The 13728-nt window shown below is 38.9% G+C and overlaps 1 protein-coding gene across 3 annotated transcripts in view; it reads left to right on the forward strand.

The window, feature by feature from the left end:
* The window catches only part of ARHGEF3 (Rho guanine nucleotide exchange factor 3), a 112930-nt gene that overhangs the window by 37759 nt on the left and 61443 nt on the right, over positions 1-13728 (forward strand). For 2 of the 3 annotated variants that reach the window (XM_059480106.1, XM_059480105.1), the window contains exon 3: positions 498-564. In XM_059480106.1, coding sequence (XP_059336089.1) covers positions 498-564 — 67 coding nt within the window. Of the gene's footprint in view, positions 1-497; positions 565-12533; positions 12646-13728 lie in introns of those variants that run through there. The other variant, XM_059480108.1, reaches the window with a different exon arrangement.

Raw genomic sequence — 13728 nt, forward strand, 5'->3', positions numbered from 1 at the left:
CAGTGTTAATTATAGGGTAGGAGAAAGACTTTTGGAAGGAGTAAAAACAGAAGTCAGCTTCTAGTTTTTAGTGTCACACAAGAGGCTGGCTAACTTGCTGTTTTACAGCTTTGTGTAGCTCCACTGTCAGGATTAAAGGCTCTGAGATGTCTCCCTCCAGTCCAGCTGCACCATCTTGCATCACGTGGCGAAATTGCGGCTTCACACACTGTTTGGGTCAGGGCTGTCTCTGCTGAAAATCAGTGGGAGGAATAAATTGCTGTCAAACATCAAGTCAGAGCATCTCTGAATGCTTGAAAGGCTGCCATGTCCCTTAGTGCTCAATTTGAATTAAGACATGTAACTGCACTGAAGACAGAAACCTGTCAGAGGTACAACCAAGGAAGTGTCTTAGGACTTGAAGTGTTTTTCTTTTCTCCCTCTATTGTCATTTTGTTACTGAGATAGAAAATATGGCAGCTGAAAATGTAAACACTTTTCTTTGTCTCATCTTGCAGGCCGAAACAGCAGCAACAGAATAATTTTTCCTTGTTTTCTTCCACCAAGGGCTGGAATTTCAGAGGGGTAAGTTTCATATTGTTTTGTTCAGGGTATAGCATTCCCTTCTGTTGCAGTGTAACCTTGTAGTTAAACCATGATCTGTTAGGACTAAAATCATGGCAAACTATTAGACTGGAACTTTTAATTTTGTACCCTCCTTAAAGGGTTTTCTAACAATGCCAGCTTTTTTTTTTTTGATGTGTTTGTATTATTCTGAGGTGTGTAGAACATAATCACGCTACATTAACCTACTTTAAATTAAAAAAAAATAGGATGTGTTTTCATATCTTAAAACGAATAATGGAAACTGGGCTGATACTATTTAATTCTAATATAGATATTTGTAAAGTTATTGCAAGTTTGCATATGTGAACTCTGCAGAAGTACAGTTAAATCATAACAAAAATTATGTGGGTCTCTTACAAGGCAGAAGGGAATAGGTTTTGTTTGCTTGGCTGAATAAAGAAATGTCTTGCGTCTTCCCAATGAAACTGACTGAAAAGATACATGAAAAAGCAATGCAAGTGACATTAAAAATCTTTATATTTGCTGCTGGGATCAGGAGCTTTTATTCTTGTCCTCTTCAGGTTTCAGAGGTAGCTTCTCAGTAGGTTAATTTGTTCAGAGTCAGCCACGTTATCCCCTCTCTGTCCCATGAGGCCTGTGAGCCCTTCTACACCCTTTGGTGTAAAACTTCCTGTAATGGTGATGTTGTGGCAATGGGGTGTTCACCATGCATGGAAGAGCCTGGGATACAGTCCAGGAGAAGTCCCTGCATGTTGTATCCAAGTCATAGAAATCTTTCGGTTAAAGGAAAGGCTTTTCTGCCTTGCAGAATTCTTTAAGTATAATAAACACTAAATTACCATTACAAGTAATGTGGACTGATTGTATTGTTGTTCATAATGTGGTCAACTTCATTAAAACAAACAATATTTTTCACTGAATTTTGCATTCTAATTTGGTGCTTTAAGTAGAGTATCCACTATTGTTTAGTGTGAGCTTTTTGTTGTCACTGTTTCTTGTGTCACACCAGGGTGAAATTATCAGTGATACCAAGAAAACAGTTCCCTCACAAGGGCAATGTCAAGAGTGTAGGCAAAATACCAACAACTTCTAAGCTGTAGATTAATTCAGAGCCAGTATAAAAATAAAATTGACTCTAGTGTTTCCCTCAGTTCTTTCCTGGAAAAGTAATTGTGGAAGAAGGTGGGTATGAAAATAGTGGGAAGAGTAGTGTAGGTATGAGTTGTAGCTGAAGAAACAGTGATCCCAAGTTCAGAGCAGAAGCTCACTGAAGTGATGACTTAGGGCTGCTTTCACAGTGGCAGCATGAGCTCCGTGATCCTGTGTGGTGCAGGTGGAGTGAGCTGTACCCAAAGAACAGAAAACTGGGGAGTAAAATCCTCCAGAATCAAGAACCTGAAAGCAGATAGGAGTAGTAGTATTAGAGAGCAAACAGGCAACAAGTTAAGGGATCTTCCAGCTGCTTCCTTCATGGGTAGAAATGAAGATCTGTGGCAGGTGGCCGCCACCTTATTTTTAAGGAAACTTATGAGATAGCAACACAGATGCTACAGCTGTATAACACATTCTACAGCTGTAATATTTCATACAGTGTGTAGTAGACAATTGCAGTTAATTGTCAGACATAAATGGCTGCATCAAGGGAAGAACCTGTTGGAGTTGTTCACTTGATCTGATTGGATGCTGAAGCCAAGATTGCTGAGCACTGGAAAAGAGAGAGCTAAGTGTTTATTGATATTTGCATTGTGTGAGCATTAATTTTATTTTGATGGATGGAAAGAATGTGTTGTGAAAAGCCTGGTGGGCAGACTTGAAGCCACACAGGTTTTCATAGAGATGATGAAAGATAATAGGTTGGCTTTGATGTCTTTTCTCAAACAGGACTAAAACCTTACTGGCTAAAATAACTAGGTTAATGTTGACAGTGGAGCAGAGCCAAAGCTGAGTATAACAAACACAACGCTGGAGCTGACTTATTCGTGGCTATGTTTTTTTTAACTTCTATTATTACAAACTGTAATACAGGATCATTTCAACAGTCACAAATAATAACAAGGAATAAAGTGATTAGCACAGGATTGCAACATTGTGCTCATCTCCCTGTCCTCGCTTTGCAGTCAGTTCACTCTGTTGCAATGTCTCAGTATCAGGCTGATAAAAGGACACGTTAAAGAAACCTGGAAAACACACCAACGTGAACCTCAGAGTGAGATAAGGAAGGCCCGGATGTGACACATTTACCAAAGAAACTCCTCTGCACTTCTCTTTTCCTTACTTAAATTTATCAGAAGAAGCAGATTTCCATCTTGAGCAGCACTTTTGAGTTCCATGGTTAGAGGTCATGTTCAACTCTCTCAATGGGGATTTTCATGTCAGAATGACATCACGTTTCTGTTGTTTCTAGGTAGTGGTAGCAGCGACTTCCAGAATTTTGGGCTGTGTTTAGATATCAGTGGGGAGAAAGGAGTTAATAATTTTTTTTAAACTGAATAAACCAAACCTGGTTGAGATTAAATTTAGACATTGTTACTGAGCAGTGAAATCTTTTTGCTACCAGCTCCTCCTGCATACACAGAAAGCATCAGGTTAATTTGGGATTTGAAGAGATTTTTTCAGTCAGGTATCTAGCAAATAGACTATTATAAAGGGAAAGTACTTACAGTAACAGCTGCCATTCCAGAGGAAGAAACAAAGACCCTGTGGAGATAAGAATATCCTATACTGGAGGAAAGACTAGAATGTAGGAGGTTAGGTGTTAGAGGTGGTACTTATAATAGAAAAGGAATGAAGCAAAGGAATATAAAATATAGACTATAGAAAAGCAATAAAAGCAAAATCCTATCTTGGATATAGGATTGGAGAAGAAAAGAGGAGGAATCTGCAACTTGGAAAGAGGGATAGCCAGGGTGGAGAAAGCAAAGAGCTGTGAAAGAATTCTGAGAGAGAGTGGAAATGGATAGAGTACAGAAATGGAAGAAAGCTAGTGAGTATAAAAACAGAGAGATGGACGTATAAAGTGGAGGCAGAAATCTGTAGAGCACTGCAGGTTTATCAGTTCAGCCTTTGGAAGTGCTGACCCTGAGATGATAAGATGGTGTCAGTGGTGAGCAAATTGTGCCTGGGACTTGGTAGGGAGAAGAAGCACAAATATCTGAAGGGATAGGACAGTTCAGAGGCAGGTCAATAATGAATATAAAGAAAACACCAGCACAGATCTTGGCACAGAAAATACTATTAATTCTATTTTTGCTTTATCTTCTGATTACCATTAACTCTCACTGTCCTTCCTATCCCCATGCCACCCTTCCCTTAAAACCTTGATGCAGATACGGGGCTTTTCTCTTCCTCACTGTTTGGTGCTTATAAGCAAGAGAGAGCGGGTGAATATGCTGCTCTGAGTGTCTGTGTAAATAATGTGTTATGTTGCTGTGTAGAGTGGGAAACAGCTTCATTTCACAAAGCCTTCCATCAAATGAGGATTACATGTGTTCAGTCATCCACACACAATTAGATGTGAGGATTAAAGCTTCTGTGGTTTTTTGGTAGTTATGATACAGTCTTGAGTTATATGCTTGTATGCTATTTTCTACCACACTAAGAACAGTCAGTTTTATAAACAAGCAAGTTTTGAATCCAAGAAGAATAAGAATCTCTTGAGAGATTGATATTTCAGCTGCCTTATCTGTCTCCCTTAAAAGTACCCACTTTGTTTATGCCAGCAGGATAAACTTCTAGACTTAGATATGCAAATGGAAGTCTTCAAATGATTGTTTAAAAAAAAGAGATAAATTAGATAAATTTGCAGAAGTAGTGGTAACAGTGTTGCTATCAGGACATTTGAGTTGACTATGAAGAAACTGCCAGTCAGTCAAAAGAAAAGCAGTTACTGATCAGTGAAGAATATTGGGCTGTAGGCAGAACTGAAGAGGATGCTGGTTTTGTCTGCCCTTGTCTCTGATATGCCTCTCCACTGTTCCACTGACAGAGCATAATTTCCTGCATGCTTTAAGCAAATATCTGAACCATTATGATCATTTCTTTATTTCCTCCCTGCCACACACAACAGATTTGGCTGAAGATCTTCAGTGCTGAAAATAGAGACATCTAAACCAACATTTTGTGCTTGAAACAGTTTGAGGCATGTGTTTAGTGCACAGTTGCCTGAAGATTGAAGATAATTTATTGCATTGAGGCTTCTTCCTATTTCCTCCTTTCTTGTTTCCTTTCTAGTTTTTAGAAGCATCTAGCTGAGCTGCAGATGTGGTCACCTGTGAGGAAGGCTGATCTAATTTATGAGAAACTTGTCATAAAAAAGTGTTAAATATGCAGAAAGTCAATTTTAGACATGTAAGTGGTTTCTGTGCTAGTTTTACTGCACATGTGTCTGTGGGGGGAAAGGAAAGGCGTCTGCCATGCCAAATGAGAAGGATTCCTCACTTTTCAGACAGCATTTAGAAAACAGTATATTTGTTGTGCAGACTGACACACTTGAGTTATCCCATTCAGAGTGCACAAATCTCAACAGGATAAAAATTTTTAAGAGAGAAAAGAAGTTTTATCCTGACTTTAAATTGATGAATAATTGGATAAATTTATATTATTTTTTACTACCGTAGAAAGCGCCTCTGTACCTCTCCTGGATTCTGCCTGGATTTACTTATTTTCTGTATCCACTGATAGTTGTTTGCCTAAGCAATGATGTTACCTGTAACAGAAATTAGAAGTGGTATCACGCAGGCCTTTTTTCATACTTGTTGAAACAATGTTATGCACTATCTCTAAATCAAATGTGCTTAAATACCATAATCTCTTGATATGTCCAGTATGATTTTAAAACACAAGATATCATATGCATTAAAAACACATGTGGTTTTTTGTTAGTTCAGTTTACTCCTATGCCAAATTTAAGCAGCTTCCTCAGAGGGGGATGGTTACTTTGTCATTGACAGCATGTTTTCCTAAGTGACTATTTTGTGTACTCAGAGTGTAGCTGGGAGTGGAATAATTGTATAATTGTACCTTTTGTGACCTGGCAGTCAGCAGTCAGTTCCTTCCCGAACTACAGAGAGACTCTGAGCAGAGGAGTGTGGCTGGGGTCCCTGCTCCCCATGGCTGCTCTCCTCCCTTTGCCTTTGCAGAGAGTCCCACCTCTTCTAACCTGCAGCAAGTTAAAGATACGTGGATGCTTGATCCCTGACCTGTCTCCTCCCCCTTTGTCTTTGAACAGAATTCCGTATTCGTTTTCTGCTTTCCAAGAGATGATGAATTCCTGCGTGCCAACTCACTCCTTTTACATCTCTTCCTCTGTCTTCTTACAGTGGGGTCAAGCTCTTCTGTTTCAGAGTTTGTCTCAGCCCTTCTCTTTTACTGCTTGGCTCGGCTCAGACTTGCCTTTAGTGTGCCCCTGTGGAGGAGCTGTTGTGCTGCTGTCCAGCTCTGACCTTTCCTGGGCCAGGATGGCCCTGATACCTGACACCAGAAATGGTCAGAAGCGATTCTGTAAGTCTGTTCTTGCAGCTCCTTCTTGGGAGCACTGCAGGAGCAGGGAAACTTTACTTCACACCATTGATAGCAGCAATGTATGGAGCACTGTGAATATCCTCCCGTGATATACAGTTTCTGGTTCAGAAGACAGGAGCTTATAAATTGTACCAAATGTTAGGTTTGGTGTCTCCCTGCTTAATCTATGGGAGGAGTTTTAAATGGTTTAGCTTGTTATTGGTTTTGGTTTTGAACAAACCACTGGAACTGTTGTTGATTAGTCACAAGACTAATTTCTACTGGAACAGCAAGGTTTATATTGGCACACAAATAGAGATGCTATCAGAAATTCATTGTGTGGCATTTGCGTAACTGCATAGCAGTCAGTTCCATCTGCAGTTTCAAAACACATCGGAATTGTCATATTCTTAATGTATACACTGAATTGAACTACAAATTCAGAGTGACCAGTTATAAAATTTGAATAATTAAAAATTGTATTATTCCAAAGCCGTGTGCTGAGTCAGCATGGCTTCTTCACCATAACTTCTACCCACAGTGTGTGATGCAAGATTAGCCATGCCACAGTAGAATGTTTTATTTGGAATTCCAGCCAAACATGGTTTGTTGATTTGTGGGATTCTTAGGCCTGTAATAAATGGCCGTATTTCTTTGTAGGATCAATGGGTACTGAAAGTTACAAGGTCCTCTGCATACGGTAGTGTGGCAACAGGAATGGGCTGGAGTGACAGCTGTGAGTTGTTTATAATTAATTACAAAGGGGAATGATGCTGACTGGCCTTTAGACTTCAAAATTCCAATAGCTGGGGGCTCAGGCAGACAAACCTGTGCATGTTTTATGAACTATTACTGCTTGTGCTACCTAGGGAGTGCTGTACTGCTTATGAGTTTGCCCTGACTTCATTAAATCAATTCAGTAGCTGTTTTATTAAGCTTTCACAACTTTTACATCTGTGAAAGAAGACTCCCAAGAAGTCATCTATGAGTTAAGTACATAGCCATTAAACTGTCCACCTAGTTTACAGAGATGCTTCCAAGTCGATTACATGGCAGTTATAATCAGATTTGTGTTTCTTGGGACAAGAGTATTGAGGCCCTTATAGAGCACTTGGCTGAGGCATTCCTGAAAAGAACTCCACAGACTTTGACATCTGCAAGACTTTTCACCCATGACTTTTGTTGTAAAAGGTAGATATTCTGCTTACAAAAGCTCATATATTTAATTAATACCTTGATTTTTTCTGACAATGGAAATACTATGATATTTCCCATTTGGAGGGGTTTTGTATAATTTCATTTTATCTTTTCAAAGAATGGGGGTTTTTTTATACTTCATACAGTCATTCTGCTACTGCTGTAGGGTTTTGTTTTATGGTTCTTTGTCAGTGCTTTGTAACAAGTTTATTTTTGCTCCGGGTGTGGTTTGTTATTTATAGTAGAAATATTCTGTATATGCTATAAACCCTCCATGCCAGCTATTTTGCACATACAAACAATACTGAGCTAGAAGCAGCATGTGATAAAGCAGATAGGTCCAATTGTGATTCTCTTATGCTAAGTTGGATGTTCTGTTATAGAGCAGATTTCCTGTATTTAATCATAGACTGGGTGTTACCTTGTACTCCTGCTGTCATTTACTGTTCTTTTCTTTGTTCAGCAGCAGATGAACTTGACCCCTGTTCAGTTTACCTCCAATCAAACTCTGCCCATTTCTTTCTTTGTTTCCCTCCACTCCACCAGTGACTGCTCTTTGAGAACGCGTGATGTGAAATTACTATTTCCTATGACTTTGTTTCAGAAACCTCTAATGGTTAACTGAGTGGTGCTCTTGTCCAGTCTGAGAAATCAACATTTTAGAAGCAATTTTGAACTATAAATTGGTATTTCATTGATGCTACACTGTTTGATATTAGCAGTTTTATTTTCAATTATATTGTGCAAATGAAGGGCTGCACACATGGGCTTGAAATGCTGTTGTGTTTGCTTTTACTAGTGATGCTTGCAGGGGGACTTGGTGTTATCACAACCTGTTACAAAGATACATTGTTAATGTGGCTTTCCATTTTCCCCAAATTGTTTTGATGGTTTGTTGTCTAATCTCCTAGTGCTTATAGTACAAAACCTTAGTGATCATTCTAAGTTTGATTGTAAAAGTTTTCAAGTAGGTAATGCTTAGGTATTATTATTTCAAACTGTGGATTAAATAAAAAAAAAAAAGTAAATAGATGGACTACAAATTTGGAAAAGGTTTTAAAAGTATATCCAAAGACAGTTGGGAAATCCTCTATACTGGAGGTTTTATTCTAACATCTTCCTCTCCATTTGCAGTCTCTCTGCAGTCCCAGAGGTTCTAATTTAGTTTGTCAAGTTGTACTTGTGACTGAAAGCTAAACAAAATGCTTTTAAGGACCAGGAGAGAAAGAAACCTCCTGAGAAGTTCTGAACTTCTGAAACAGTTTATAAACAGTCCTGAAGCTGATGGGAAAAGAAAAGAAAGTTTGAGTTCTCAATTTTGAGGAAGCATTTTGAGGGGGTTTGTTGGTATCTCCATGAGGACACCCCTTCATTCCAAACACAGAGGTGCTTTCACAACCAGAATTTGTCAAACATCTTAGTTGTAGAATGAATCCTAAATATTTCTAAACATAAGTGCAAGATTCTTCTTGAAAGCTAATGCTGTGGTTAGATTGTACACAGCAGTTAACAGTGATGGCCATCTTTTAAAATCTGGCACAAATGCTTAGGAAGAACAATATGATGGTACCTTCTATTTATTGCAGCCTGGAAACAAATTTTGTTATTACAATAGCAACCAGAAAATAAGGTCTCTGTTTTGCTGGATATTACACAAGCATAGTAATAAATTATTATTTCTCCAAAGAATTTACAATCTAAGCATGTGAATGAACATACTATTGCATTTCTTTAATAATAATCAATTAAATTTTTGGTGTAAATTAAGATCTGTTGAAGCTCTTAAAATTCATTCATGATGACAAATCTTTGTAATTCCTGGGTTCTGTTACGTGTTTTGAAATGGGATATCCCATTCCTAATGGAAGATGAATATAATATGTATATATAATATACATTATGTATATATGTATATATAATATATATGATATGTAAAATGCTCACTTAAATTTGTAAAATGCTCACTAAACAATTTGTTAGATTGTTTTTGTTGCAAAAGTTTTACACAGGTTGTGTCTGTCTCTTTCTAGATGGTAGTTATTTGTAAAGCTTTTCAGAGAGAGTTAAATTTAGCATTCTTAAAACACTCATAATGCACAATGAGAAAACAGTCTCAATCTGTCTCTGTGCCAGCAGGCTCCTCACTGAATTTGCTAAACTTAATTCTTTTCCAAGCACTGTTTTCAGTAGTTCACAACCTTAAATATTCTCAGAAGTAGCAGTCATAAGTTTCAACAAACCGTGTGTCCTCCCAGAGCCTTCCAAGAGTCCAAAGCAGAGCTGTAGCCTTGTGCAAAGGTCACGGAATGAGGGCAGTTGTGCTGATCCTAAGAAGATTAGATTGCATGTCCTGACTGCAAGGATACTGGGAGGAGATGGGAGAGAGCTGCAGGGCTTCCTGAGGCTCCTCAGCTGGGCAGTGGCTGGTGCAGCTTGCTGTGGCCCTTGCTTCTGGACTACTACAAAAAGAAAAAAAAAAATTCTCAGAAAAAATAAAAATTGTCTTCTAAATGTCTTGAACAAATCATGGCAATCTTTTCCCCATTCTGGGAAGCATCATCTGAGCTTTCCTTTGATCTTTATCTCTGGGAGAACACAGGAGAAACTACAAAGTCAGTGGTTTGTACTAAGGGAGATGGGATGGGCAAATTTGGATGTCTTGCAGGGAGTTTGCTACCAGTGAGTGTCTCTCCCAGCCCTTGGAAAGAGCCAGGTCAAACCTCAGAGCATTTGAGATGTGTATGTTCCCCTTTGTGCAGTGAAATACCTGTTGCAGCAGTAGGATATTGCCCTGGAAGAAGGATTTTATATATTTATTTTCCTATTTGTAGTATCTGTAATTTTAAGAACTCTGGAGAAGAAAGCAACAGTGAACCTGCTTAGGTAGCTTTGCTTGCATTTTGCTGTGTTTTTTGACACAGCAACTGGAAACTGTCTGTGTGCTGTGTGAATAGAGACTTGTGATGTGCTGCTGGTTACAGACATTGGACAGGCTTCAGCCTTATGCCACCACAGTGCTGTGGGCATTTTACCAGTGAGAATACTGAGGCAGGAAACTTTCTGAAACAGTGTTGTCAGATTTATTTGTTTTAATTAAAAAAAAAAAAAGGAAAAAAGAATAGCTGGTGTTCATCCTTTGTTCTTGAAAACTATAGTTACAGCAATATTTAATTCCCTTTACTCAGCTTTGTAGATTTTTTGGCTGGCTATTTGATCCTGTGTTCATGGTGCTGCCTTGTTTCATTTCATGTTTGGTTGGACTGGACAGAACTGCTCTAACTGCATGGGGACCAAAGGAGCAGCTTTTGTGTATTTACACATTCCGAGTTTGTCAGTTCTGATTTTTGGGCCTCATTCTTTGGAAGAAGTTGCTGTCTGGAATCTAGACAGGGTATCTTGTACACAAGTACCTTCCTTGGTACTTGTGTGGCTGTCTACAATGTAAGTTCCAGAGGCACTTTTTCAGATGGACACCCTTGATGCTACTGTCAGTAAAGTGCAGAGTACCTTGGAGGTGATCCTTGTGCAACTGCAGGGAAAAACCACAGATAAAATGTTTTCTTCCCTCAGACCTTAGAAAGCAGGTTTTGCCATCCCAATAATTTGTGTTGATTGATAAAGGCAGGGGGCCAGAAGGCTTTAAATGTTGTTTATTAGTTTGAAGAGAAAAAACCTGACAGAAAGCTGAAATCTGTGGTATCTGCCTTTAGGCTTCTTAAATTCTGATAGCTGTTGAGGCAGGTGGTTATAGGCAGCCTAAGGAGTAGTGCAAGTGCAAATAGAAAGAAGTACAGCAAGTTCAAGTCTTTATGTGTTGTGGTCTCCAGGAAGTGGAATACAGAAATCCAAATGCTACCAGGAGATCTGATTGAGAAATGCCTGCCTACCTATCTTCATCTTTGGTGCAATTAAAGAGCTGTGGATATCAAAACACTTGAAATAAAATGCACTCCTGTATTTGATTCTGGGTCAGGTGTTACCAAATTCTGATGACAGAGGATTAGAGTTTCCTGTGTGGGATAAAATTATTTAAGAAATAACTTAAATCTAAATTAATAGAGACTAAATAATACTTGAAAAATATTGTAGGCTTACATACAGAGTTTATATGTATTTCCTTGGAAAAGTGTACTATAGTCTGCTGGCAGGGTCTGAAAAGAAGGTGGCTAGGTTGGGTTTTGCCTCACTTTTGGGCAGAGAAGACAGGCCAATAGCATTCACCAAGAGTGATGTACTTCAGTAATTTTTAAGTCTTGGCCTAAAATGTCTGTTTTCTGAAAGATCCTTCAGTTAGTATGTTCTGTCTGCAGAGATGTCGTGGCTCCTCTTCTCAAAGGAACTGGTTGCTCACTGGTATCGGTTTCACCTTTATCTTCTTCCTCCAAGCTCAGCAGAAATTTTTTATTCTGAAGAAAGATTGCACCAGCTCACTAAGGACTTGTTTTCTTTAAAGATGAAGTTTGAATTGCTGTTATCTTGCTACCCAAATTAAACTTTTTTTTACTTTCTTGCCCACTGGAAGAATGCAGAATTCTGCTTATAGCAAAACCAGCTCCGTGTTTGTAGATCTGAGCTAGTAATGGAAGACTAAATAGGATAGGGGCAGATCAAGAGTGAAGTGTAATTCTTTCTAATTATATTGAATTTCTAGGGATAAAATCAAAGTCTGCACTTGTCCTTACACATAAAATTAGGATGCTTTGCCATGCTTATCTTTGCTCCTTTACTCTGGGCTGATTCTAAAACAATCAGTTCTTAATTTTTACCATTATGCCTCCCTTAAAAAACTTCGCCTAAACACATTGCTTCTCAAATGCTAAAAAAAAATGTGTAAAATAAATATTTAAAAGTTCTGCCCAGTATCTACCGGCAGTTTTGTGTGCTCAGACATCTGCATTTGGACATAGTTGTCTGCCCTTGAGTTTAAAGCCTGTTGCTGTGTAAGAATTGCACAGGTGGAGGTGGATTGTTTCAGTTACTGAGGCTCAGAGTTCCCAAACACCTACCTGTTATTTTAGAGACCTGTTAGTGATACCTTTACCTTCGCCATACTGGTGCTGTTCACTTATTGGCCATTTGTAAAACAATTTTGTCTGTTTAAAATATTATTGGGAACCAGCATGTGAGAGAAAAACCACAACAGAGATAGACACAGCAGTGCAGATCAGCTTCTGAGACTTGCAGTGCACGGCATGACAGGAAGCGAGAGCAAACTGTGAGGCTGCATGGGGAGGAGTTCCTGCCGAAAACTGAGGGACGGACAGAGGGGCTCCTTTGTAGCCAAGGCTTTCCACTGTCACACTGGAAATTGAGAAACCTGCTAAAGTCTGAGTACAATACAAATAACTCATGGTGTGGTGCTGCTTATTTGTGCATCATCAGGTAAGCGTGAATCGGGATCGTGGAACTTTGTATTGTTTGTGTGTAAGTTGGAATTGCACACATACTCCTTCCAAGCATGCCAGGATTTAAGACTGGGTATTGATTAAAGCAAAATGTTGCTTGGCAGGAATGTTTCCTTGCGTAAGGGAAGAAATTTGCTAAAAGTGGAGGTAACATACTCTGCTATTCCCAATGGGATGGAGGATAGTTTATTTTTCTCTCTGTATTCATTGTTTGTTGCTGCTGGGTGATGGGTTTAGGTCTTTGCTTCTGCTTATCTGTCATACCCATGTAAACATCTCTACCTCAGTCTCCTAGCCTGAAAATGTGAATTTTTGCTGATCCTAGGGCTTAAAGAGGACTATTTATAGCAAGATGCATTATTGTCTCCATTGTCAAAGTGAAAGCAGTGACACATCCTACTTACACTGTACTTACACTGCAGCATGATTCTGCTCGGTAGCATGTGGGTGTGGTATCACCTGGAAAACTGGGTGCTGATATGGACACTGCAGTATGGAGAGATGTGGACAGAAAAGCAGCCAGGTTGATAATAACTGTAGAAAATACAGCCTTTGAGAGAGGTTTAAAATATTCAGTGCATCTTGTGTATAGAAAAGATGTGAGTATAGGCTTATCTGAGTGTGTGTAGACAATTGCAGAGTGGGCACTAGTTCTCTGTTTTTGCCAAGTGCAACATGGGAAGAAATGGGCTTTTTTCATGGCAAGGGAGATTGAGGTTAGATATTTTGGGGATAAAAGCTTCCTGATTGTCATGTTCATCGAGAGTAGAACAAAGTATAGAGTTAAAATCTGTAATTTCAAACTGCTGTATAAAAACTTTCCTGTCTTATGTGTTGCAGTGGTTTGCATTTGGTACTTGTTTGTCCTTAATGATTTGTGTTGAGCTTTGATTTTGGACTGTTAATATGTGAATAAGAGTAGCGCATTTGGGACACCAGTGAACAGACGTGATCTCAGATTTTGCAGCTTCAGTTTACAGCATCCTTTCTTGGAAAACTTTAAAAAATCCTCTCATTTAGGAATCCAAGTTATTTCAAAATATTTGTGTGTATGTTGACT

Source organism: Ammospiza nelsoni, chromosome 11 (assembly GCF_027579445.1).
Source record: "Ammospiza nelsoni isolate bAmmNel1 chromosome 11, bAmmNel1.pri, whole genome shotgun sequence".
NCBI lineage: Eukaryota > Metazoa > Chordata > Aves > Passeriformes > Passerellidae > Ammospiza > Ammospiza nelsoni.